We start from the raw sequence: 23,924 nt of genomic DNA on the forward strand, positions 1-23,924 counted from the left end.
CTGACCAAGAACCGAACCTGTGACCCTTCGGTCTATGGGATGATGCTCCAACCAGCTAAGACACATCAGCCAGGACTCATTATATATATATTTTACCACCAAAAAGAAAAAGTCACCTGACAGTAAAAAAATAAATAAAGCCCTGAATAGGTCACACGACAGTCTGAGTGTTTCTCTCCCTTACCACTGCTGGCCCAGGAGTGCTTCCCACCTCTCTCTGCCCATCAATACTGACATCTACTTCGGGACCTGGAAGTTAAAACACTTTTTTAGTCTCAGCTTCCATGTAACTTTATGACTTGGGATTTCTATGGTAATATGCATTCATTCCTTTGAAATGCATATACACAGTAATTTTTAAACAATCAGAGACTGATGGCTTAATCGCAATTCCTTTTTGCCTGTCTCAGCTGCATGCTGTATGAAATATGTTGTGTTCTGCAGTACCCTCCTGGCCCAGTTCTATAACGTGCTGCTACATGTTCTGCATTTAGGTTACAGAATTTTTGCAAGTCACTGGGGAAGCTGGCAAACGTACAATGCTCTGTCAGCAAGAATGAGAGCAATGACAGAATTTTACTTCTCAGGGAAAGGTCTAAGTTCTTCCCCTGTCAGAAGCAGGGCAAAGGAACCTGTATAACCCAGGCAAGTTATATCCTTATAGAGTGAACAGAATGCACAGAATCTGTCATCTCTATCAGCTTCCACTAAAAAATTAATACTCCTGTCACAAAGGGAAAAAAATCACCCCAGCACCCCTGAACTGACATTTTCAATGAGGAAGGCCTTCAGTTAGCTGCTGCCCGCGAGGTACTTGGCTCCATGACTGTGGCCCCATGACTGTGGCCCCAGCGCGCCCACTGGACATGCCTTCTCCTTCTGACTGAGGGTCCCGCCCTTCCCAAGAAGCCGCCCACAATTCCCCAAAGACTGACAACGCCACTGGCAGAAATGCTGGGACCCGACCTTCCACGTTTCCCTTTGCTCCGGCCTTAGTGACGCCTCACAGAGGTCACAGTACCACACTTGTCCAAAAGGGGGCTCCACCTCAACACAGCATCGTTTGCAGCCCCAAAGCCCTAACTTTTTTTAAAAGGCTCCACATTCTGAAGAACGAAATTAGCTACATGCTGTATCAATTCTATAATTTCAACCTCCACGTATTAAATTTCTTTAGGAGAGTCATCTATACAGTTAGGCCCTGGGGTAGAAATGTAATTATACTTGTCATGTGTGCTCAGGCTAAGCTGTCTAAACTCGGGACAGTTCTTCATATATCAATAGTGGCACAGCAAATTAGCTCAATCTTTCTGGAAAAAAATCTGGAAATTTGTAGAGAAGCTACAAAATTGTTCCTGCCCTTGGACTTGTTAATCTCACTTTGGGGAAAAGGCCTAAAGGAAACAACCCCAAAATAATTTGTTAAAAAATGTTCACACCAGTGATATTTTTAATGATGAAAAAAAATATTATTGGCCCAAATGGTTAAAAATAAGAGAATTATAATCAAAATGTTACATCACCATACAATAAAGCTATTAAAGATAAGTTCTAAGTGACTTATATTAATTACCTACTAATGTACACATGAAATAATTTAAGTTGAAAACTAAATATTTGACAAAGATGTGATTATAAGTGTCAAGTTAATTACTTCTTCTTTCCTGTAAATTGATCTAATTTCATAATATAAATAAAAAGTAGATAAAGTATTGAATAATTTTTTACTAATGTCTTTTAAAAAGGACCAAAACACTGAGTTAAAGACAATTAATAACTGAAAATCTCATCCTCAGAAATTCCTAAGCAACATATATTTATGCATATGTATTTATACTATCTGCAATGCATGTAAATATTTATTATATATCTAAATGTACATATGTACTACACACCAAAACTATATACATGATCAGAAGTTATATTTTTCTCATGAATTAATCTTCACTTAAATTATTTATTCCAATGCATTTCTTTGCAAACAAATTCTACTTTTTTTTGCTGTGAAAAACCTAAAAAAGAGAACTGAGATTTTTCTATAGAATGTAAACTATTTAGCAGCTTTTAAGCCAAAGCATCTTTTAAAAAAAAATTTTGTTGTTATTCTATTATAGTTGTCCCAATTTTCCCCCCTTGGCCCCCCTCTGCCCTGCCCACCCCCCGCTCCCACAGTCAGTCCCCACACTGCTGTCCGCGTCCATGGGTCAGTCCTACGTGTTCTTTAACTAGCCCCTTCCCCTTCTTTCCACCGTTATCCCCCTCCCCCACCCCTCTGGTCGTGGTAAGTCAAAGCATCTTTATAGTAGCTCCTCTACACTGCCCTCGGGGTTAATGAGCTAGGAAACATGAGAACAGAGCTATAAAAACCCATGAAGTTACAAGGTTGTTGATCATCTGGAATAGAGCAGACCCACTCAAAGCCCTCTCTTCATCCCCGGCCCTGGCTGGGGCAGCTCAGCTGCCTGGAATTCTGATGGGTGTGTTGCAACAAGGCCCGTGAGTCAGGGAGCACACAAAGCTCAGCAAAGTGCTGATTATGCCTGTCTTGCCACACTTCCTTAACCTCTCTCCTTAGGTGTCAGGCCCCTCCCAGGCCACCTCCCTTTCCCTTCCAGGCAGACAGGCCCATGGCCTGCTTTTAGGAGTGGGTTCTGGGGGAGCCTGGCTCCTATCCTAACTGGGAATGCCTTCCAAGCTTCTTGGCTAGAGCACAACTTGCACTGAAATGCCAAAGAACTTCTGTTCTCATGTTCCAAGTCTGCTGCCCAGACGGTGCCATAGCTCTTTCCATTCCTGTAGGCTGATTCCTGATGGGATTGGGAATTTTCCTTACTTTTTCCTTTAATGCCCACCAAACTCCACTATTCCTGCGTCCCTGATTTTTGCTTGCTGCCTAGTTTTGCCTGTTGATTGACTCCGACCTTCCAGTCCTATGGATCCATGACCCCGTACTGCTCACAGGAGCATCCCCAGCGTTGTCCATTCTCTGATTATATGCTCTCTCTTCTACTCTCAACCTTGCCTCAGATTTCCCAGGCCCAGCTTCTTCTCAACTACGTATACTTTTGGTCTCAGGGATTCAATTCAGGGAGAAAAAGACACAATTAAGGGGGCTGAAAGGATCCAAGAAGGGAAGAGAGTTTTAAAAGCAAGCAAAATACACTTTGCAAGTATTTCCTTTACTAAACAAGTTCACATCATTAGGCTGCAAATATCATGTAAGAAACCAATCAAGCCCTGATAAAGCCTGTGGTCATTAAGTGAGTAAGCCAACTGAGATCAGAAATTATACTTACTATCAGTAAATATTTTGCTGGTCACAACCAGGCATTTTGTTGATCTACACACTTTAACAAATGCTAGCTGGTATATATGTATGTGAATCATGAGCCCAGATCACATATAGATTCACATGCAAATTATTACAATTCTTAAAAAAAAAACAATAAACAAAAAATCCATAGTGTGAACAATGGTATACAAATTATCATCTAACCAATCTAGCTAAATCTTAACCTATTTCAAGTCATTTGACCTTATACATAAGGATTAGTGGGGTTAAATAGATGGAACAAATAGCACATTTCTTTCACTAAGGAACATCAGCTACTCCTATCCTCAGCTGTAATAATGATCCCATCAGTCAATGAAAATGGGCCTGAATTTCAAATATTTACAAATTCTAAATAGAAAACTCAAATGCTTTCAGAACTGAAAGATCTACATAAATCACATAATCATACCTCAAGCTAACAAATGATAATTCTTCATAAGAAACACAAATGTTTCTCAGGAGATTAGCTTTGACTCCATTTAACATTGTTCTATGATTGTTCGTGTGTGTGTATATGTGTGTGCGTGTGTGTGTGTGTATACAATAGATGATTATTTATGCTACTTTGGTTAGAGCCTAGTTATTTCAAGAAAGTCACATGAGTACAACCTATACTTCCAAATCCTCTGGAATGCTAAAGTGGTATTGTAGAAAAAAACAAGTTACTAAGCAACATTTTCCATCACACAGAAGAAGGGCAGGATTTAGCAACCTTAAGCCAAATTCCACTTAATGAACAAATAACTACAACAAATATAAGTTCCCACCCAGTCCTTGTTCACTACTTAATAGGTATGTCTTGTCTTTCAGTATGAGGTGTTCCTTGCACACCTATTCCCATAGGAGACCTTTACTAAGTCATTTCTTTTTGTATTATGATAACATAAAATAATAACATGGAATCTTGCAGAGATTGGTTAATGGGAGCTCCAGTCCCAAACTCCAGAGATTTGTTCAAATCTGGGATAAACCAGGACCAAGCAGGAGCTATGCCCTTGAGACCAAAGATAGTCCAAGTAATTACCATAATACTCAAACATGGTAGGCACATCAGCTGACAAAATAACAACATAAACTAATGCTACATTAATTATGCATTTTTTAATTTAGGTATTAGGTGAAGGGCTTAAGAGTAGTGATCTATGTAAAAAATATTCCAGAGAACCCTGTAGTTTCAACTGCAGCAAAAGTAGACATCACTGAGCACACAGTGGGAGAGTGGCTGACATTTCAATGTGCTCAGCCACTTCAGAGTCTAACAGAAACACAAGCTAACACCTTGGCCCTCTGAAGAAGTACAGCTTTTGTTCTGCTGTACTTCCTACTGTCAAGTTTAGAGTTACCTGAAAAGCTAAAACAGATACAAATTTTTAAAATGTTAATAAACCTCACTCCACTAAGATATGAAGATTAATCAGAGTTCCCTAATACTTCACAACTTTTCATCTCTCAAAGACTTTACTTAATTTCTCTCTGTCACTGGTCAATGACAAGGTACAGATTAAAAGAATGAAGATGAACAGAACAAGAGAATGCATGTCATGGGGAACAGACTGAAATGTCCATCCCGAATCCCGTAAGTTCTCTACACTTTTTTTAGTAGAGTCAGGCTACTTGGAGCTATATACACAGGCACTATACTTAAAACGTATTATCTATTTTTTATTACAGTATTGGGGGAACACCTTGACTTAATTAACTAACCTAGATGAATCAGTGTTTCGTATCACCCCCCACCTCCAAGAAGAAAAAGGCTAATAAACATACTAGCTCTTCTTCATCTGTCACCATTACACTGGTTGAGCTCTGAAATTTTCTTAGCTTAACAAAATTGTGTAACAGCTTTTTTTTTGCAGGTGGAGGATGGTAAGGAGGAGCTTGGGCTATTAACTGACTAGGAAAACAAAGAAATATGCATTTCTAATTGATTTCTTTATAACCCATCACCCCTGTTCTCCTGGCTCTAAGAGCAGACACCTTTAAGTACATAACTAATACTGATTCAATGCGTGAAAGGAGACAGAGAATGAGTGGAGCAAAGTCATGAAGCCTCGCAAAGTACAGCTATGCCATTAAGAATAACGAGTGTGTGTGTGGGGGTGGGGGGATGGGGGTTGATTTACATGGCAATATAGTTGAATAGTTTATTATCTAGAGGACCAATGCTTCTTGCTCCTTACTTGCACTTCCTTCCATTCAGAAGCAAAGGCAAAAGGTAAAAAAACAACAATCAACTAGACTGTAAACTGTTCTTATAGACTACTGATAAAAATTAAACATTCTCTCTCCCCGCCCCCCTCCAGATCATTGATTATGGAGTACAAGTCCAAAGATCTTACTGGTAGCAAATTATAAAGTGTTTTAATATGAGTGTATGTTCAAAGTTGTTTTCTAAGTTGCCTAGCTTTTCTAAAGTTGTATTTCATACTTCCTGTGTTTCAGTTCAACAAGTTATTGAATTCTGCACTGTGCCTACAATATTCTTGGTACTGAAGATGTCGGTTAAATTACTAATGGCCTCTGCTCCTGAGGTGCTTCTGCAGTGAGAGAAACTCGGGATGCTGTTAGAGCACAGAGCGGGAGCACAAAGGAGGGCAGGGAAGGTTTCCGGGAGGAAATGATGCCCCAGATGAGTCCTACAAAAGGCGAGGCATTAACCAGGGGGAGGGACAGTCCAGGCAGAAAGAAGAGGAAGTGCCCAAGGCAGAGATGCAGGACAAAGCATGATGCCACTGCCAGGAGTGGGGGTGGCTGAGAACTCCAAGTCATTTTGCATTTCCAGAGACTAAGTAAGAAATGAGGAGCGAAAGAGGCCAGGACATAAAGAACCCTGTGTGTCATCTGGCCTGTGGCTAGAATGCCACTGGAACGTCCAACTAAAGGAATTACGCAGACAGATCTGGGTTCTAGATTCGTTGCTCTGTCAACTTATGATGGAAGATGGCATCTAAGGTGAGAGGAAGTACAGGCCAGAGGCTACTTCCCACAGCCTGGATTCTCCAGGGTTACTATCAGCAATGCAGCTATTCCTGAATGTCCTCTATGGAACAGATCTGGGGATGTCGTGAGATCCCTAAATCCAGGGAACAGTTTGGAAACTCAAGTGCATTGCTGGGCCATTCAAGGACTCTTCCCTGGAGATCCCCCTGAATCACAGACTGCCTTGGGTGATGGTTACATAACAAGTTGTCCCTGATACCCTGCAAGTCGTAGGTGAGCAAGCAGATACCACCCCCGCCCCCCGCCCACCGCCATCGAAGTGTGCTCTGCAACGCAAGTTCTGGAAAAGAAGCTACTAGTAAACAGTAGAACAGAACCTGTCATCATTCAGCTAATTATGCCGAATTTGTACTGCAGCGTACTACCAAAAAGCAGCACTCTGGATAAAAAAATGTTGCCTTGCCAGCTGCTGGAACATTTCCGTAAATAACACGTTGTCACTAGCCCTGTCTCTGCCACGTTCTTACCAGCTTCACCGGTTTTCCTGCGTTGCCTGAGGGAGCCCAGGGGCTGCAGGCACACTAGTCAGAGGCGCTCCTGTGGGCTGTGAGCGCATCTCTGGCCCCCGCAGCTCTCTTCATCCGCCCCAGCCTGAAGGACTCAGAAAACCGATGCTGTGTGAAACGCCAAACAATAAATACATAGCATCTATTCCTGTCACTGAAAGTCTCATTCCTTACCTCACACTTAGTCCTACATCTCTTCCTTGCTCCGACTTCCTCACTTTATTTTTTACCATCCCCCCCCCAAAAAAAAGCCAGAGAGGAGCATTTGTTTCTAGTACCCCTTCTCTAAAGTGTCCTCTATGTTTCTGTCATCAACACCTTCTTTTCCCCCAGTCATGCCAGCAAAATCTAACTGCCTCCACTCCCCAGGTCATTTCCGTCCGTAAGAGTCCTTTCCCTTTGACTTAATTCCTGTGATCATTATTGTTCATTTTATAATCATGTATCCCACATTGGCATCCAAATTAACTTCTACGTTCTTTAAAAGCCCAGAGCAAGGCTTAGGCTTTCCTGTGTCCCATCTGTGACGCCTGCAGTAATATATCTGAGGTGTAGACTCAGGAATTCTGAACAACAATCACATTGATATCCACGTGGATTTCTTCAACCGGCATTTTTATCCGTAAAGGTAACTGAAAGCCCCCAAGAGCCTTTGGAAGTAGACAGAAACTGAGGACATATTCCAAGTCGGTTAAAAAGGAAAAGTCAAAGCTAAAGAGGCAAGAAACTTGACCAAAGTTAAATAAATGGCTGAAACAACAAGAACAAGAGTGTCCGCACTTTATGAAAGAAGTATTTATTCACTAAACACCATTCTCTCTGACAAAGTTATCCTTACCCTCAACTCAATATTTTTCTGCACTAGAAAGAGGGTGCTATGCTTCAAATAACCCAAGATGTCCGCTAATGCTGAAGTCATTCATATTGGATATGGAAATGGATAATATGATTATGGAGTCAATATCTACCCCTTCACTAATGTGAAGAGTTTTTACACCTTCCTGAATTAAGACATTCTAACAGCGCTCCAACAGCCTTGGAGAAAGCTTGCCCAGGACGATATCTGAAAGCGCAAATGATTCATCTACATAAAATCAAGAGGCTGGTGATATATCATGTCTTTGAAAGGGGTACAGAATACTAAATGGATCGCATCAGAGATATCCCAGCAGGAATGATTACAATCAAAGGCATTCTACACAAACAAATAAACAAAACGAAGCCCAGAGCAAAGGGTACACATTAGAATGATAGACTTCTTCAACCAAATGGAATAACTGTGGCTGAAATATTCTCAGTATAAAACATTTGACTGCGTACCCTTCAAGTTAAAAAAATTAGGACAAATAATTAAATTAATAAACATATAGACACACTAATATGCAGATATATTATGTACACTATAAACATGAAAATTTTAAAAGATAAAGATAGAATAGATCCTCTAAAATGTTCTTCCCTCATGCAATAGCTTACTGGGCACAACCCTTATAAAAGTACAAAGCCAAAGGTAATTACTCTATTATCTGGAAAAGTCCAGAATTGTTTTCGTCCCTTTGCTAAAGCAGATGTGCTTTTAATATCCAGAGAAAACCAATTAAGTTTCTAATAGTAAAAAGTCATAGAGTGGGAAATGCATAAGAATTTTTGGAAGCTTTACACTGGTTGGTGACAAGAAGCTACAAAGTGTAAATGACCCAAAGGCAGAATTGATTTTGTTTTTGATCTAAACTGTGTCCCCTATAATTGCTGTGATTTACAGGCTCAGTGCTTTAACCCATACGTTGTTTCCATCCACAGGAAGGTACTGGGTAGTCATTAAAAAACTGTCACATAAATAGCCACTTACCAGATCACCTGGGAGTGTAATGTTGGACAAGTACTAAAGAAGCCAATTTTATTTATTTTACTACTTGTAAACTCCCTGAGTAAAGGGTGAGCAAAATTTTCTAAACACTCCACCCTTAATTATCCATACAAACAGATCAGAGGAGAGCCACAGAGAAGTCAGAATGAATAATCAAAAAAACTTTTATATAATCAGTTTTGTAATGTGTTCAGATACCAGCTGGCACCTCTTTCCTTAAATTACACTGGACCTCAGCCCGAAAAATGGTAGATTACAGAGGTCAAGGGACAAAGATCTAAGTACTTGCTTGAAAACTCACTCAATCTCGAGCAAGTTACTTAACTTCTATAATTTTCTATTCCCTCATCTGTAAAATGAGGAAGCTAATACTAACTGCCTTGTGGGTTTCTGGAAAGATTAAATGATGTTCAGCACTTGAGGTAATCAGCAGAATACTTGGTAAACAGCCAAAAACTGTGTGCTTTAGTATTGTTAGAGTGTAAGTAAGTTCTGGATAAAAATCAGCACAGCGGAGGGAAAGAGAGAGAGGATGTAAACATGGTCGAGTACATTGAAAGTGATGTTCAAATTCACTGTAAGGCCAACTGCTGTTCCTCCAAAAACATCTGAGGAACATAATGTTCCCCAACTGCTTTTGGGAAAAGCATGGTTTTTAACCAGATACCTCTACGGGGAAAGCAAGAAGAGAGTTGCTTTTCTTCCCATCTGAAGGGGTTTTCCTGCTTCAGTGTCTGGAAGCCTGGTTACTGCCACAGAGGTCAGAAACCCTGCTTTGGTGTGACGGAGGCCTCTGACCAGCAGAGAAGGCAGCGCTCATACATTACCTGTGCCCAGTGGTTTTTAAACACGATCATGCATGTTTCCGGGTCCACTCCCTGAAGGCTCACAGCCTGCTGGAGTTTGCTTTCAGTCGCAACCGATGACATCATAAAACTTCATAAACCAATGCTTCTAAGTCATATTTAATTTTCATGAAAATTTCAAAAGCAGTCACTAACTTTCAAGTATCACATTAGAAATGTAACTTCTTCACATTTCACTGTCACCTTCCAAAACCTGTAATGACAATGAAAAAACACATCTCATTATGTTCATATATTGAATAGGACACTGACTGCTATATTTAAATCAAAGCACAGACATTCTCAAAGTCCAACATAGAACAAAATATATGCAACATAGACATTGCTACTCAATCGAAAGGCTTCCTTATTTTCTCTCATCTTGCTACTAAAAATATAAACAAATGATGCTACCAAAGCTATGTGCATAAATTAAGCAATTAAGGTTTATTTTCTCCACTACCAACAACCACAACCCCTTAGATTATAATTCTGTGTCACTCAAATCTAGTTTTATAATCAAGCAAGAAACTATGATGCCAATGCCTGTAGAGTTTAAAAACATCCAGAAACAGGAAAACCGTTAGTTAATAGCAATGTACATAAAAGGCCTGATGAAACCTGAGGTAGTTATAAAACAGCACACAGACTCCTGGATCCAATATTATTGAATTTTTTTTTAAATCAATGACTGTCATATGGAACTGAAAGCATTCTCGGTCATATTGTAGCTACAAACAAAGCAAAGGTTTCTAGGTTTTTCTGAAAAATAATAGAATTCCAAGTAATCTCAACAAATCAGAGACAGAAAGGATCCATCAAAAACAAGACAGTGCACACTTACAAATGAAAGGTGAATTATGCAGATAAGATATGAAGAAAGTCAGACTACAAAAGTCTGCCAGTAGGGAGAGAACAAGACTGAGGTCACAGAATGAACGGCGGGTGTGACCCAGCCACCTGGCACTCACTCTGACGAAGGCGCAAGCAGTGCGGTCCTATCTCACCCACAACGAACTGGGCACCGTTCAAAATATTAGTTTATTAGTGCGCAGACTGGAGAAAGATCAGAGAAAAGTAATTACGCATAATTATCAAAGCGCTGGAAAACAAAATCCATAATAAAATTTCCAACCTTGCAGAGCCAAAAGAAAAATAAAAACAACTATTTTCAATAGATGGATATGAATGGTATTACAAGGAGAACACTGACCAATAAACAAGCAATAAGGTGTCAGAAAGAAAGCTCGAGGTGATGATTCAGGCTATACTTGAGGGCCAAGTTCTTTGTAGGGAGTGGAATTCAACACTGGAAAACAGTTAAGGAATATTCAAGTGCTTCTGCTGGCAGGTGGGAGGCTAACCAGTTATCATTAAAGGATCATTAGAAAACATGAGGACAGAAGGACAGAAGACTTGCAAGAATTAGTAATTCTAAAGAAAGAAACATTTTTTAAAGGAGAATGAAAGGGGACTAAACTATTTAAAAAGTGGAAGGCCTGTTAGAAGGAGGACTGTACACACAACATACCTAAGGGACGCAGCTGTGTGTATCTTCTGTGATTGTATTTTATTATTTAAATTGGTGAATTCCCCAATGTATAATTGCTAATAATACAAAGTTGTTGTTTTCAACTTCCTCGTTATCCTAAAAATAATATTTCTGTGAAGAATGTCCAGGTCTTTTACTCAGATGATGTAAAGATACTAATAAGGAAATCAGAATATTTGGGTTTAGCCCTGGCCAGTGTGGCTCGGTTGGTTGGGCGTCATCTCGCAAGCCAAAAGGTCACGGGTTTGATTCCCCGTCAAGGCACATACCTAGATTGTGGGTTTGATCCCGGGTCTGGGTGCATACAGAAGGCAGCCAATCAAGATGTTTCTCTCTCACATCAATGTTTCTCTCCCTCTCATTCTCCCTTCCCCTCTCTCTAAAAAAAGAAATAAATAATTTTTTAAAAAAGAATATTTTGATTTATCCTAGAGGTTGAAAAAGTAGAGGACTCCTGGAGATTCCTTCAAGCTCCAGGATTCTCAGATTGTTCTTCAAAGCTTTGAGGGAGACAGACACCATGCCAACCGCCCCTAAATCAAAATCAGAGACATGCTCTCTAAGATCCTCTAAGTCAGTTCTCAAAGGGACTTTACATGCAGCCTTTCAGAGAGTGAGATGCACCACAGAGAAGATAAATATCTCAGTGAAGGTCATAAATTTACTAGTTGGTTTTGATGGAAACAGAATGTAAGTCTCTCTCGATTCCCAGTCCAGTGTTCTTTCTAGGAAACCATATTCTCCTTTCTCCTGGCTAGAATCCCCAACCGTATTCCCTTAAGGTAGCTGAACCTTCTCTAAGAAAAATGTATCACATTTGGCTGATACTGATCCGATCATACTTTTGAGGCAGATGCTGGAAGAATCTAAACGTGTCATGAATACAGAAACCACAGCATGGAGAAAACTTGGTGGAGAAAGGAGGTGTATGAGGTAAGTCAAGCGAGCCACATCTGAGGACAGAACACTGTGCCAGATGATCCTAGAAATGAAAACACTCCCTAACACACCCAGAGACCAAAGAGCTGAATAGTTCCACTGTTTCCCTTATTCCCAGGTCAGGGTATCAACACACAGGCATGTCCCCAAGGCAATACACACCTAAAAGGAAGAGACAGCACTGTGTTTATGAGAGATGTTTGAAGATCTATTTCCTCAAATACCAGGACTTCCAATATATTTCTGCCTTTGCCTGTTATCAGGCTTTACTTTTTCCTTTTCTTGCCTTTTTTCAATTCCAAGCTTTTTATTTAACTCTCAGATTACAGCGACAAGACCCAAGTAAAGAACAGAGAAGGACAGCACTAAGCAAAAAGCTGTGAATAGGCAAAAGACGCACGAGTCACCAGAATGCGCCCTGTGTCACGGGCAGGACATTACTGGACACGTCCCCGCTCTTGCCCTGTTCCCTCTTCAGCCTGAGGCATCAAGTTCAGCTGGGAACACTGGCTACGCTTGGCACATAGTAGCCTGCTCTTCCCGTAAATACACACACGCACTTCAAGTCCAATTTCATGCCTAAGAGAGAGCTCTATAAACCATCCAGACCCTAGCAAGTAATTTTTTTTTCTTCTTCAAACAAACAAACCGCCATCACCAAAAAATATCCAAAGGGCTCTTTCTCCGACAGTGGTTGCATGTGGTTTTGTGGTGTGGTTGTTGAGTTTTCTGGCGTGGGAGTGGGGGTGGGAGAGGGGCTATCAAAATACATAAGTAACAGACTGCTAGGTCAGCACAAATTCTATACTGAAAGGACAGACCTGCCTATATTATTTACAAAGAGAACTGAGTATATTATTTACAGAGACATTATTGGTAGTCAAATTATACATCTCAAGATTATATATAAAAATATTTTCCATCAATTAGGAAAGAAAAATTCTATTGTTGGAGACAGAGATAACTGATGTAAAACTTATACATATTTTTACTGGCCCTTTTTGGAAAGTATATGATATCTTTCATTTCACTGTGAGAAAAGCATTAGCATATGCTCCACATCACAGAATTATAAAATACACCATATGGTCACAAAAGCTTAGCTTCCAGTCATCTAGATCACACCTCTTCCCAATGTAAAAATTCCTTCAGCCTCACTCCCAAATAAACAAATATCTAATTTCAATCTCTTTCAAAAACTAATACTTAGGAGAGCTATAAATGTGTCAAAATTACATTTTTTCCTGAAATACATTTCCTGAATGACTGTATTTTAATATACTCTCTCTCTCTCTTCTCCTATCAGACTGAACTTACAATGTAAACATTTTGGCATTTAGTTCTCTATTATCTCACACCATCCTTCAATTATTGTATCTGTTTCAATATAATATCCTCTAAGAACAAATTATAAAATATTCCTTAAGGGAAAGAACTGGATGGCCACCTTAAGGGGAGACAGAGCAAAGAGAACACTTTTGTTGAGAAAAGAGCAATCATATTTGCAGGCCTCGTGGGAAAGAGCCCATAGCATGAGAATTTGAAGATTTTTTTTAAAAAAGGATCTGATGGTGCTCCAAGAGAAGAAAGGTGATGTGAAGCTCACAGGCAACTGGGCCTAGAGAAAAGAGGAGCTGGGTCGTGTCTTTTCACAGTGAGTTGCCAAAGCATATGTCTTCACCTTGAAGGAAAGAAATGGCAGGTTCCCTTCCTGCCTTTCCTTCTTCTTCCCACCTACTTATTTCTATGGTTGGTTTGTGGAAATGGTTACAGAGTCTAGGAGGATTTAAAGTGCGGGACAAAGGGCAAAGGCTAAGAGTTTTGAGCTTGGTTTTCCCACTGTGGAAGTGGGAAAACTTCAAGTTCTCTCTTGGAGACTTGCACTTCGAACTGGGAAAAGAGGCCCCCAGGCTCTGCCTCCAGCTCGAATCAGCTGTGATACCGTAAGTTAAAAATAGGGCTCTTGGTTTGGGACCTCACTTAGGTGAGTAGTTAGGATTAAATGAGTGTTTCTTAGGTCTCTCCCAGCTCTAAAGTCATTATTTTATGTACTTTGTTACAACGGTGATACTAATTGGGAAAAGGTAATCAGATAATCATTAAAGAAGGACACTGGCCATTGTACAAAAATCTTTGTAAGAATTCTGGTTGAAAATGGAATTCTGTCTGATTGCTTTTTTCTATTGAAGCGTATTTCACTTAAGGAATCAACCATCTCAAACACACAAACAAACAAACCAAATTCATGGCTGGTCTGAGCAACTGCCAGTATAAAATCTCATTGTTACAGAATGCACTCTGAAATGCCCTGAATTGGCTACTGCTAAACACATAAAAAATCTATTACTATAAAAGTGCTTATCATGAAAAATTGCATTAAGGGTGAAGATTCTTCAAATATTGGGAACACCTGAAAGAGGGGCACCTTATGCCCTCAATTATAACTAATAGTAGTGAGGGGAATTCATTTTGGGTCAAACTACCTCAGACAACCTCGACTTAGAGCCTAATAAGATCCTATTAAACCAAAATCCTCCTTGTGCTCAAATCCTCTGGCCCAGTTTCCTTTTCTCTCTTGCTGCCATATCACATGGCAACGCTGGGCTGTGGAAAAGAAAGCAGGCACCTAACCGCCCTGACTCCCCTGGACCTTGTCCCGAGCCTCCCTCAGCTGCCTTAGAGTTTGACTCTGGCTCCTTCATTGTTCACTGTCCATCACTTCAGCGAAGCCGGATCTGGTTTTGTTCCACCAAGTTGTAGGTCACCAGGTCGCTCACAGAAAAATTCTCCAGAAGTTCCAGTGCACAGAGAAAATGCTCTTAATATGTATATTCCAAATGGTTGCAGGCTTTGATAAATGCATACTTTAAAATAGTAACAAAATGGAGGAAAACTGTTAATGCCCTGAAATAATTCCCCCACGTTTCACATCTCCATTTCACCCGAGCAGGCTGCCAACTAGGTCAGACGCAAGTGCCGTGCAACTGGCTGATAAACAGAACAAGTGGAAAAGAAAAATTAAAATTAATATTCAAATTCATACCTGAAATTTGTTTGGGGACTTAATTTTTAATGCTATTTAAGAAACTAAGCCCCTGTTGGCAAGGCTTTGGAATATAAAAATTATAGCTTTTGAAAGTTACAGAAGTGTCGAGACATCAGCTCGTTAGTGACTAAACAGAAAAGTTTCTTGTACACATGGAGAGATTCGTTGAAATATGACCTCTGGGTCATTCCTGGTGAAAGCGGGCCCCCAACAATCCAATCAACCAATACAATCTTAGCAGTATGACCAACATGTCTTGGTCATTTTCTCTGGAAAAGTCGGTACCTTTGGGAAGCTATGCTGTTCAGTCTAACACCCGCCTTACACCTGCATCGCTCAGAATTAGTCTCCTACCAGCAGTCTTGCAAACGCCTCATGTGAGAATTCTCAGATATGCAACCTGCAGTGTAATCAAGATGATGGCAGGACTACCTTTTGGAATAACCACACAAACAGCCTCCTTTTCAAAAATGTTCTCCATCCGTGCATGGCATAAGATGTACGAAGTGCAATGAGTCAGGTAACAATAAAATTCTACAAAATGTGGGCCTATTTTTCTAAAGAGAGGTGGCTATAGTTTTCAGCCAGTTCTAAAAAGGCCCAGGAATTGCCCCCTTCAAAAGAGTTTAAAAGCCAATTTAAAGATGCATTCATGGTAAAACTGTGAGGAGTCCCAAAACAGAGGCAAATAGCCTGTTCAGATTCTAAAGGTATTACTGAAGAGATAATTGTGGGGCTTCTGTGACTTTGGTGATAACAAAAAGTTCCGTTTCAGCAGCTTGGGGGTTGTTCCAGCCTATGAGTAATCATGCTCTTGAATAATAATCAGTTCAGGCCTCGGAGCCTTACAAATTTCATGGCTGGCTAAGCACTTCCACTCCTACCCAAAGCACTGCAAGGTGACTTGTCAAAGGTAAAAAATGATTAGCATTTATTATAATTTAGTAACAGGCTCAAAAGTCAACAAACTCCTGGTCTCCTCGAACGTAATCCTATGCCAATTAGCACATAACACCTTTCCCCTACCGCCTCCTGGCCTCTGAAACAGGCCACGAAGACTTAGATGCCTAGTGTGTGCTATAGACAGGGCAGAAAGGGAGCGAACTGCTAAAGGCAGCCTGCCTTCACGTGCGGGAACCTCAGACCAGGAAGTTCTAATTGCACGTTTATTTTCTGTAAACATAAAAATAATATAAGACTTCCTTACATGGAAATATTATAATCCCTCTCAAAAAGGGTACTATGGTTTAAAAGACACTACACTACACTTTCTCATCCTTGAGTAGGTAAAAGATTCTAAGTACATAATAAAAATCTACTGGTTCAAAGTAATTTACCACTCACATATATATTATTGGCATGATCAGTTTATCATCGAGATAAGACACCCTATGGGTAAAAATAAAAAGCAAGACCTTCTAAAAGTACTGGAAATGTCCAGGGGGAAGAAAACTTTAACTTGAAATCTCTCCTCTTGAGCAACAATACATGGGCCTCAGCGGTGCGCAGTCATGGCCCAGACGTCCACACATCAAGACATGACTCACAGAAGTAAAAACGGGTGCATCTCATGCACCCCAGGTGAGGGCATAAACTGATGTTCTCCCTACAAAGTTAAATTTGAGCATCAAAACCACTGCTGTGCGTTTCTCCTACCAATTCTCTTTCACGGTACAAAATGGCATACGGATTAACAGTAAGAGTTGACACTTATCGAGCACTTCCCTGTGCCAGGTCCCAGTCTAAATACACTACACCGCTAACTCTTTAAGTCTGTAAGCTATAGTACTCTCTTTCACAGGTAAGGAAACTGAGGCACAGAGAGGCAGAGGCGGTGGTCTAATCAAGATCTCACAGACTGCCTGGGGTCTGACCCAGGCACATTCTCTGAGCCACCAGCACCTCTACGAGTAGAGTGAAGTCTTTTGTGGAACTGTTTAGAGAGAGAACAATTGGAAAATCCTAAATACCCATCAGCAATGGTCTGGTTATATAAATGAGGGCACTCCTATATAACAGAATACTATGTCACAATTTTCAAAGGACACAGATATGAAATGCACTGACATGGAAAGGCTGAGAGGATACGTGCAGAACAGCAAGCCGAGTATGCCACCCCTGTGTAAGAGATACATGTTTGTAATGCACAGAGGACCTCAGTGCAGACACATGAGAACGCTGGGGCAGCTGCCTCGGCGGGGGCCACGGGGCGGCCCGGGCAGGGGAGGCAGGGAAACTTGTTTTCATTGTGCACCCTTCTTCACTTTTTGAATTTGGTACCATGTGTATGTACTACTTAGCAAAATCATTTTTTAATTTAACAAAATACAAGAAAAATCCTAAACAAAAGTAAAGTACTAAAGTCCAGAGTGAAGTGTAGCAGTTGCAGTGTACCTGATGTCTCTCCTTGTCCTAATATGAGAGGAAGTGTCTGCACAATGATTAAGTCTGATGGGTATGAGGAGGGATAAAAGAGTACCTTAATATGCTATTTGAATCAACTACAAGGATCACAAAATGAAAATATTTCATAGAAAACACGTAAAGGAAAACCAACTACATCTCTAGTTATATGTTTAAACTTCCAATGGAATAAATATGAATGAAAATAAATTCAGGAGAACAGTAGTGTTATTTTAAAGGACCATGTCTTTAATGCTTATTTTAATGTTATTGTGAAATTATACTTACTGGATTAAATGTATGCAGTTTACCTTCAGCTTATGAGGTTCACAGCTCAAGGACTTTGGAAAGTTAATGTTCTATCAGAAAATTTTTCAGTCTGTTCAGGTCCTCTGCCCATTTTTAAATCTGATCATTGGGTTTCTTTTTTTTTTAATGTTGAATAGTATGAGTTCTTTATATATTTTGTATATTCACCCTTTATCAGATATATTATTTGCAAATATCTTCTCCCATTCCATTTTCACTGTGTTGATGGTTTCCTTCACTGTGCAAAGAATTTTTGGTTCGATTTAATCCCATTTATTTATTTTTGCTTTCGTTGTCCTAGCCTAGGGAGACATATGCAAAAAGATGTTTCTAAGACCAATGCCAAAGAGCTTACTGCATATGTTTTCTTCTAGGGGGTTTCATGGATTTTGGTCTTACATTTAAGTGTTTACTCAATTTTTGAGTTTAGTTTAGTATATGGTTTAAGAAAGTCATCTAGGTCCATTTTTCACTATATATCTACCCAACTTTCCCAACACCATTTTCTAAAGAGACTATATTTTCCCCATTTATAGTCTTGCCTCCTTTGTTGTAGGTTAATTGACCATATAGGCCCACGCCTATTTATTTCTGGGCTCTCTATTCATTCCATTGATCTATGTGCCTTTTTGTGCCAGTACCATGCTGTTCTGATTACTCCAGCTTCATCTAGATCAGTGGCTCTCCAGATGTCGCTGAGGAACCCTGGAGTTCCCCAAGACCCTTCCCAGGGCACCTCGATGTTCTCAATAAGTTTTAAGGACCGCTCCAAAAAACACAATCAGTCAAAGTAAATATAGCTCACTATGAAGATTTCTGATGTTCGAAAAAGCTTCCAGCATTGCAATTTGCTGTAGTTACACTTGAGCAGTTTCACCGCTACTCACTACAATGTTTTCAAATTATTTTGATTTTTTTCAATAGGTTTTTTTCCTACTTGTAGAAAGCCCTGAAAATAAAAAATCGTTATACGCCAGTAGATAAGCTTCTTCAACTTTGTTTTTAAAATACTGCTCTCTCGTTCACAGCAGATCTCACTGCTCTGAATCCCTCGTTTTGCCACAAACATGATTCTGTGGAATTCTGAAGCAAGACTTGGTAAGAGACAGGCTGCCCCTGAATGGAGCAGCACTTTGCCTCCATGGGAGGTGCACGCATCCTCTCTCTCCCGCCCCCTGTGCGTGCAGATGCCCACACGAGCAGGCACACACGGAAGTCTAGCTCTGTGCCCACATGTAAATGCTAATCATTAGTTGTTGCCTTTTCAGAGGCTCCACAATAGGAAAGCCAAATGTGATTTGCAATTAACAAAAGGTAATGAGGGCTCTAATTTCTGCTTGTGGGTCCAGAAGTTAGGCTTACTGTGATGCCTTTCCAAGAAATAAAACTAAAAGCTGAAACGACTTGTGTTAAGCGGTTGGTTCCTTTGCCACAGCAAGGATGGCTTATTGACTGGACGGCTGCCAGTGCCTGAGCAGGCCTGCAGAGAGCCTGTCCTCATGGGGAGGAAGGCATTAATTTATCCATCAGCCTCCACAAGCAACTGGGTAGATCATGTGTCTCCATATTCTGCTTCAGTTCATCTCCACTTGCCCCTAGAGTGACTGGCAGACTTGGAATGGTTTCAGGCTATCTAGACTCCTTTAATTAAAATTTTTTCTCCACAAATTAACATGTGTGTATCAATGTCTTTTGTACAGAGGGGAAAGAAAGAGAAAGCAAAAGAAAAAAAATCAAAGACAGTGTTTAAAATTAAGTTTTGTTTCAGATAACTTTTGCATCTGGCCCAATTTCTCCCTAGAGGTGGTGCTTCATGTAGAAAATGATGAACAAGAAAAGAAGCCAAGGATTCCTCTGTTCCCCTCAAAAATATCCTGCACTTTAGAGCTAATAGCTTCTAAAACCAAAGGAGTTATATGGAAGGTAAAGTGGAATTTGGCTACTTCCTTTTTTGGCAAGACTAATTTTATATATTGAGATAGATATAGATATAGATGATATAGATACATAATACTTCACTTCCATTCTATACACTGGGGGATTACCAAAAATTGATGCTCTGACTCAATACTTACTGGAATGGAAATGCAACTTATCTGGAGATCAAGGTCTAATGTCAGTGCTTAAGGCAAGGCATGCAAATACTCAAAACCACTACTTAGCAAGGCACTTGTTGGAAAGCAACCTACTTTTTCTCGTTAAATGGGTGAAGTAGTTGAGTATCCAACAAAGCAGTAGGTATTTGGGGGCCAGGTGTACCAAAAATACTGTGTGCCTTCAAACGCAAGGATTACTTTCAGCACAGTGAGATGCTCGCACTATGAGAGGCAGGTAGAAACTGGGACCCAGCAAGGAAAGAGCAGTGGGAATGCATCTACAGTTCACCAAGAGTGAACCCCAAAATAGCTGAACCTTCTAAAAAGTACTATTCTCTCTTTCCCTTTCTGTTTTCTTTTCTGTGAGGTGTCAAGGACATACGCAGTGGGTGAAGTTACTACACAACCCTGGAGCTTTCTTTAGAATAACTGCCCTGAAGGAGCTGCACAAACAGTAGCTAATTATACAGCAAGTCTGCACTAAGTTCTAAGGAAATTGTATTTCCTGCTCTCATAGAAAAGAAGTCTCATATAGGTAAATCATCCAGGAGACAACAGATCGTCCATTAAGTAAACATGCCTCTGTTTCTAAAATATTTCAAATTTACCCCTACAAATACAGCACACAAATATTGTTCATTAGAAATTCAGTAATAAACATCATACTCTGGAGAAGGATTTCTCAAAAGTGAGGAAAAGGATGATGATAGAATGGGAACCAAGCAAATATAAATAGTTGGGTTTCAGTTAGACCTGATCATGGTATTATTAGTATCCACCTAATAAACTGGTAGGGAAAACAGTAGCAATAATTCTGGTTCTGCCCCACAGACTGTTCGTTTCTAGGTTCTTTCTGTAAGACACCCAAAGAGGATTTCAGCTTTACATCTGACCGCATTAGTTCTGAGGCTTCCAAAAGTATGCTTTTTATAATTAAAGTACATTTAAAATATAAGTATATAACTTAACAACAGAGAATCTTCAACTTGTTTATGTATCATTTTGGAAAAAGTAAAATAATTTTCTCCAAAAAGTTACCACAACCTTTTCTTATAGTACGTTCTGAGAATTTAATCCTTAAAGTAAAAAACAGTAAAGGACTGCTTTAATGCTAGAATTAAATATTTTATATGATTATATCCCAATAGCATCTCCTTTAGTCTGACATAATCAGTATTCTATATTTGTTGCCTGCACAAAACTATAATTACTCATTGATTTGATCAAAATTACTAGTTGACTAGAGCAATTCAATCTGCCAGCCAACCTTCAGGGTAATTAGTCAAATCAACAGTATATCAAAATGACTAATATGTTTCTGAATCAAGGATTAGTCTATCTACAACATCATGGCAATGCTTAGATTCAGTTCCAAAACCTCAGTTCATCTTGTTTAACTCTGTAGACTATCTTCCTCGTAATTGAATTTACTCTGTACACAGTTGAGAGTTTTTCCTCCCCTTTAAGGGATGAAGGAAAGTGACAATAAAAGCCAAAGGACAAAATTCAATGAACTCAGATACTCTTGTTTAAAAAAACGAGGAGGTGGAGAGTTGTTTCCTTCTTGTGTGGCGGGAGTAGAGGCAAGAAGAAAGAAACAAATATGGATTCTTCCCAATCAAACCACTTCTCAGTGCATCCAATTCTATTAAAGGCACAGTTCTGTTGATCTGATGCCAAATGCCTCTAAAATGTTCTTACCCAAAAAAAAAAGTGTGTTTTTTGAAAGAACAAGAAAAGCAACACATTTGAAGGCTGGAGAAAATTCTCTTCCATTTACTTGGGTCACTGAAACATCCATGTACAGAGACACAAACACCTTTCAGAATAAAAGATCAGAGGAGCCACACTAGTCGAAGATCAAAGAGCCAGTGCCTGGGTGGGGGTGGCGGGGAATCGAACAAGTACCTGAGCAGGTCCCCCAGGGCTTTCTCTCCAAACCCCAGCTTACATGACTGGGGGGAGAATAACAAAGTGGAACATTCCAGTCCCCAAAAAATGTGATTGGAAAAACAATAATTCTAGTGTTGCGCTTTCTCTCTGGAGGAAGAAATATTTTCAAAGTCCTTAAACAAAATAATTACAAAACAAAAAATTTTTTAAGTAAAAATGCTCAAATTATCTACACACTGACTACAACCAAGCCAATGAAATTAGCACAGCCTCAGCATAACAGTACACCCCATATAAATGATGACACGTTCAACAAATGATTACAGAAGTGTCAAAAGGACCTAGACGCATTAAACTGAGCCCTCAGATCTAATTCTGCCTACCTGGGCTAAAAAAAGTACTTTGTCCATCCCTGTCACACGTACAGTTCAAAGAACAGGTTGTCATTAAAAGTTGAGGGGGCTAGAATTCAGAGCTGAAATGTAACGTGTCAGTATTATTTAGCAAAAATTTTCAGCACCCCAAAGCCTTTGGTTGCCAGGATAAGGAGCATGCTGAATACCTATGAAGTGCCTGCCATAAACCTGCCCTGTTAATCTCTTTCTTCTCTAAACCTCTTAGTTTTGTTACATCTCCATATGGCGACATCGTTTCTGCTTTGTGTTGTGGTTATTTCAACTCTGGTCTGTTTGAGGGTAGGGCGGTCATGCCTTCTGTTATTGATGGGTGATTTTCCAAGCATTTACCGGCTGCCCAAGGTGTGCAGTGCGAAGCATGTGAGTAAGACCCAGTCCCAGGCCTCAGGGAATAAGCAGTTCACAGTAGGGGGAGGAGTGGGGGCGTATACGTATTCACCTGGCTAAGCAATAGGAAGAACCACCAGTGGGAAGGGCTGCCATTTTGGGGGCACTTTCTCTGTACCAGGTACCACATTAGACTGTCTATTTTGTTCCCACAACCACTCAGTGAAGTAAGGATTATTATACCCAGTTTACAGATGAAGAAACTGAAAAAAATTTCTTCAGCGAAAAGTGAATAGTCATGTAGCCAACGTGAAGAAGCACCTGGAGGGCCAGGAGAGCTGGGAGGACGGAACAGGGGAGAGGAGGACTCAATTTACAGTCCTAATCAAAAGAGGGAATTAGGAGCGGCTTCACCAAGGAGGGGCTCCTTCATTGATACCCCACCTGCATAGGACAGTTTCTGAGGTAACAAAGGGAAGCAATTCACCCAAGCAAACGAGACACGTGTTGATAAAAATATGATGTGATTCACTGCATTCTAGTCCCTCATGAAATATGGCCGTCTGTTTATTGTTTTACCATAAGTTCAGCAGACCAAGGTCATGGAACTTGTACCTGTCACGAGTTTACCTTTTAGGGAAATTAAGAGTTTAAGGCAAAATAATGGTGCAAAGAACTGTAAGAAGCTCCAGTCAACTAGCCATTGCTACCACAACGCGTCACTCAAACTATCTAGACAACTTGGGGTTTCAGTCACTGGAGACGCTGGTACAATTTCCTGCTTACACAAGTCTAGCTATGCAAATGAATCCAACTGGTTAGTAATTCCAATTCACATTAGAAACATGAACAAAACTGATTATCCCACCAGTTTAAAAGGAACACTAAATATTAGCCATTTAATATGTACCGATTTATCACTATAGTTCTAGGAGAAGAGATATGTTAGCATCCATTGGAAAATGCATCACACCAAAAATGCTGATTCAAAATATGTGTGTGCTTTTCTTTACATGTAGCATATACTGATCAGTAATGCAAGGAGCAGCTCATAAATTCAGCTATTTATCTGCTGCAGTCTTTGTATACAATTTAAATTGGCAAATTAAGATGTCACTATGTTTTTTAAATTATTTTTATTTTTTATTTTTATTAAATGTATTGAGGTGACATTGGTTAAGAAAATTATATGGGTTTCAGCTGTACAATTCTATAGCACATCATCTGTATATTGCATTGTGTGTTCATCACCCAAGTCAAGTCTCCTTCCGTCACCACTTCTCCCCTCTGCATCCTCTTCTACCGCCTTCCACCCCCGCTTTTCCTCTGGCTGTCACCATGCTGTTGGCTATTATAATTTCCTTTCTTGTAGTGTCTTTATCTGGTTTTGG

The 23,924-nt window shown here is 40.0% G+C and overlaps 1 protein-coding gene across 9 annotated transcripts in view; it reads right to left on the reverse strand.

Annotated features, from left to right (window-relative positions):
• The window catches only part of FHIP1A (FHF complex subunit HOOK interacting protein 1A), a 182,940-nt gene that overhangs the window by 67,677 nt on the left and 91,339 nt on the right, over positions 1-23,924 (reverse strand). For 8 of the 9 annotated variants that reach the window (XM_054562531.1, XM_054562553.1, XM_054562533.1 and 5 more), the window contains one exon: positions 9,535-9,766. In XM_054562531.1, the coding sequence (XP_054418506.1) occupies positions 9,535-9,639 (105 nt within the window). In that variant the 5' untranslated portion in view covers positions 9,640-9,766. Of the gene's footprint in view, positions 1-9,534; positions 9,767-11,373; positions 11,467-23,924 lie in introns of those variants that run through there. The other variant, XM_054562566.1, reaches the window with a different exon arrangement.

This window comes from Pteronotus mesoamericanus, unplaced genomic scaffold (assembly GCF_021234165.1).
Source record: "Pteronotus mesoamericanus isolate MK-2021 breed Mesoamerican mustached bat unplaced genomic scaffold, CSHL_Meso_final contig_163, whole genome shotgun sequence".
In the NCBI taxonomy this organism is placed as follows: Eukaryota; Metazoa; Chordata; class Mammalia; order Chiroptera; family Mormoopidae; genus Pteronotus; species Pteronotus mesoamericanus.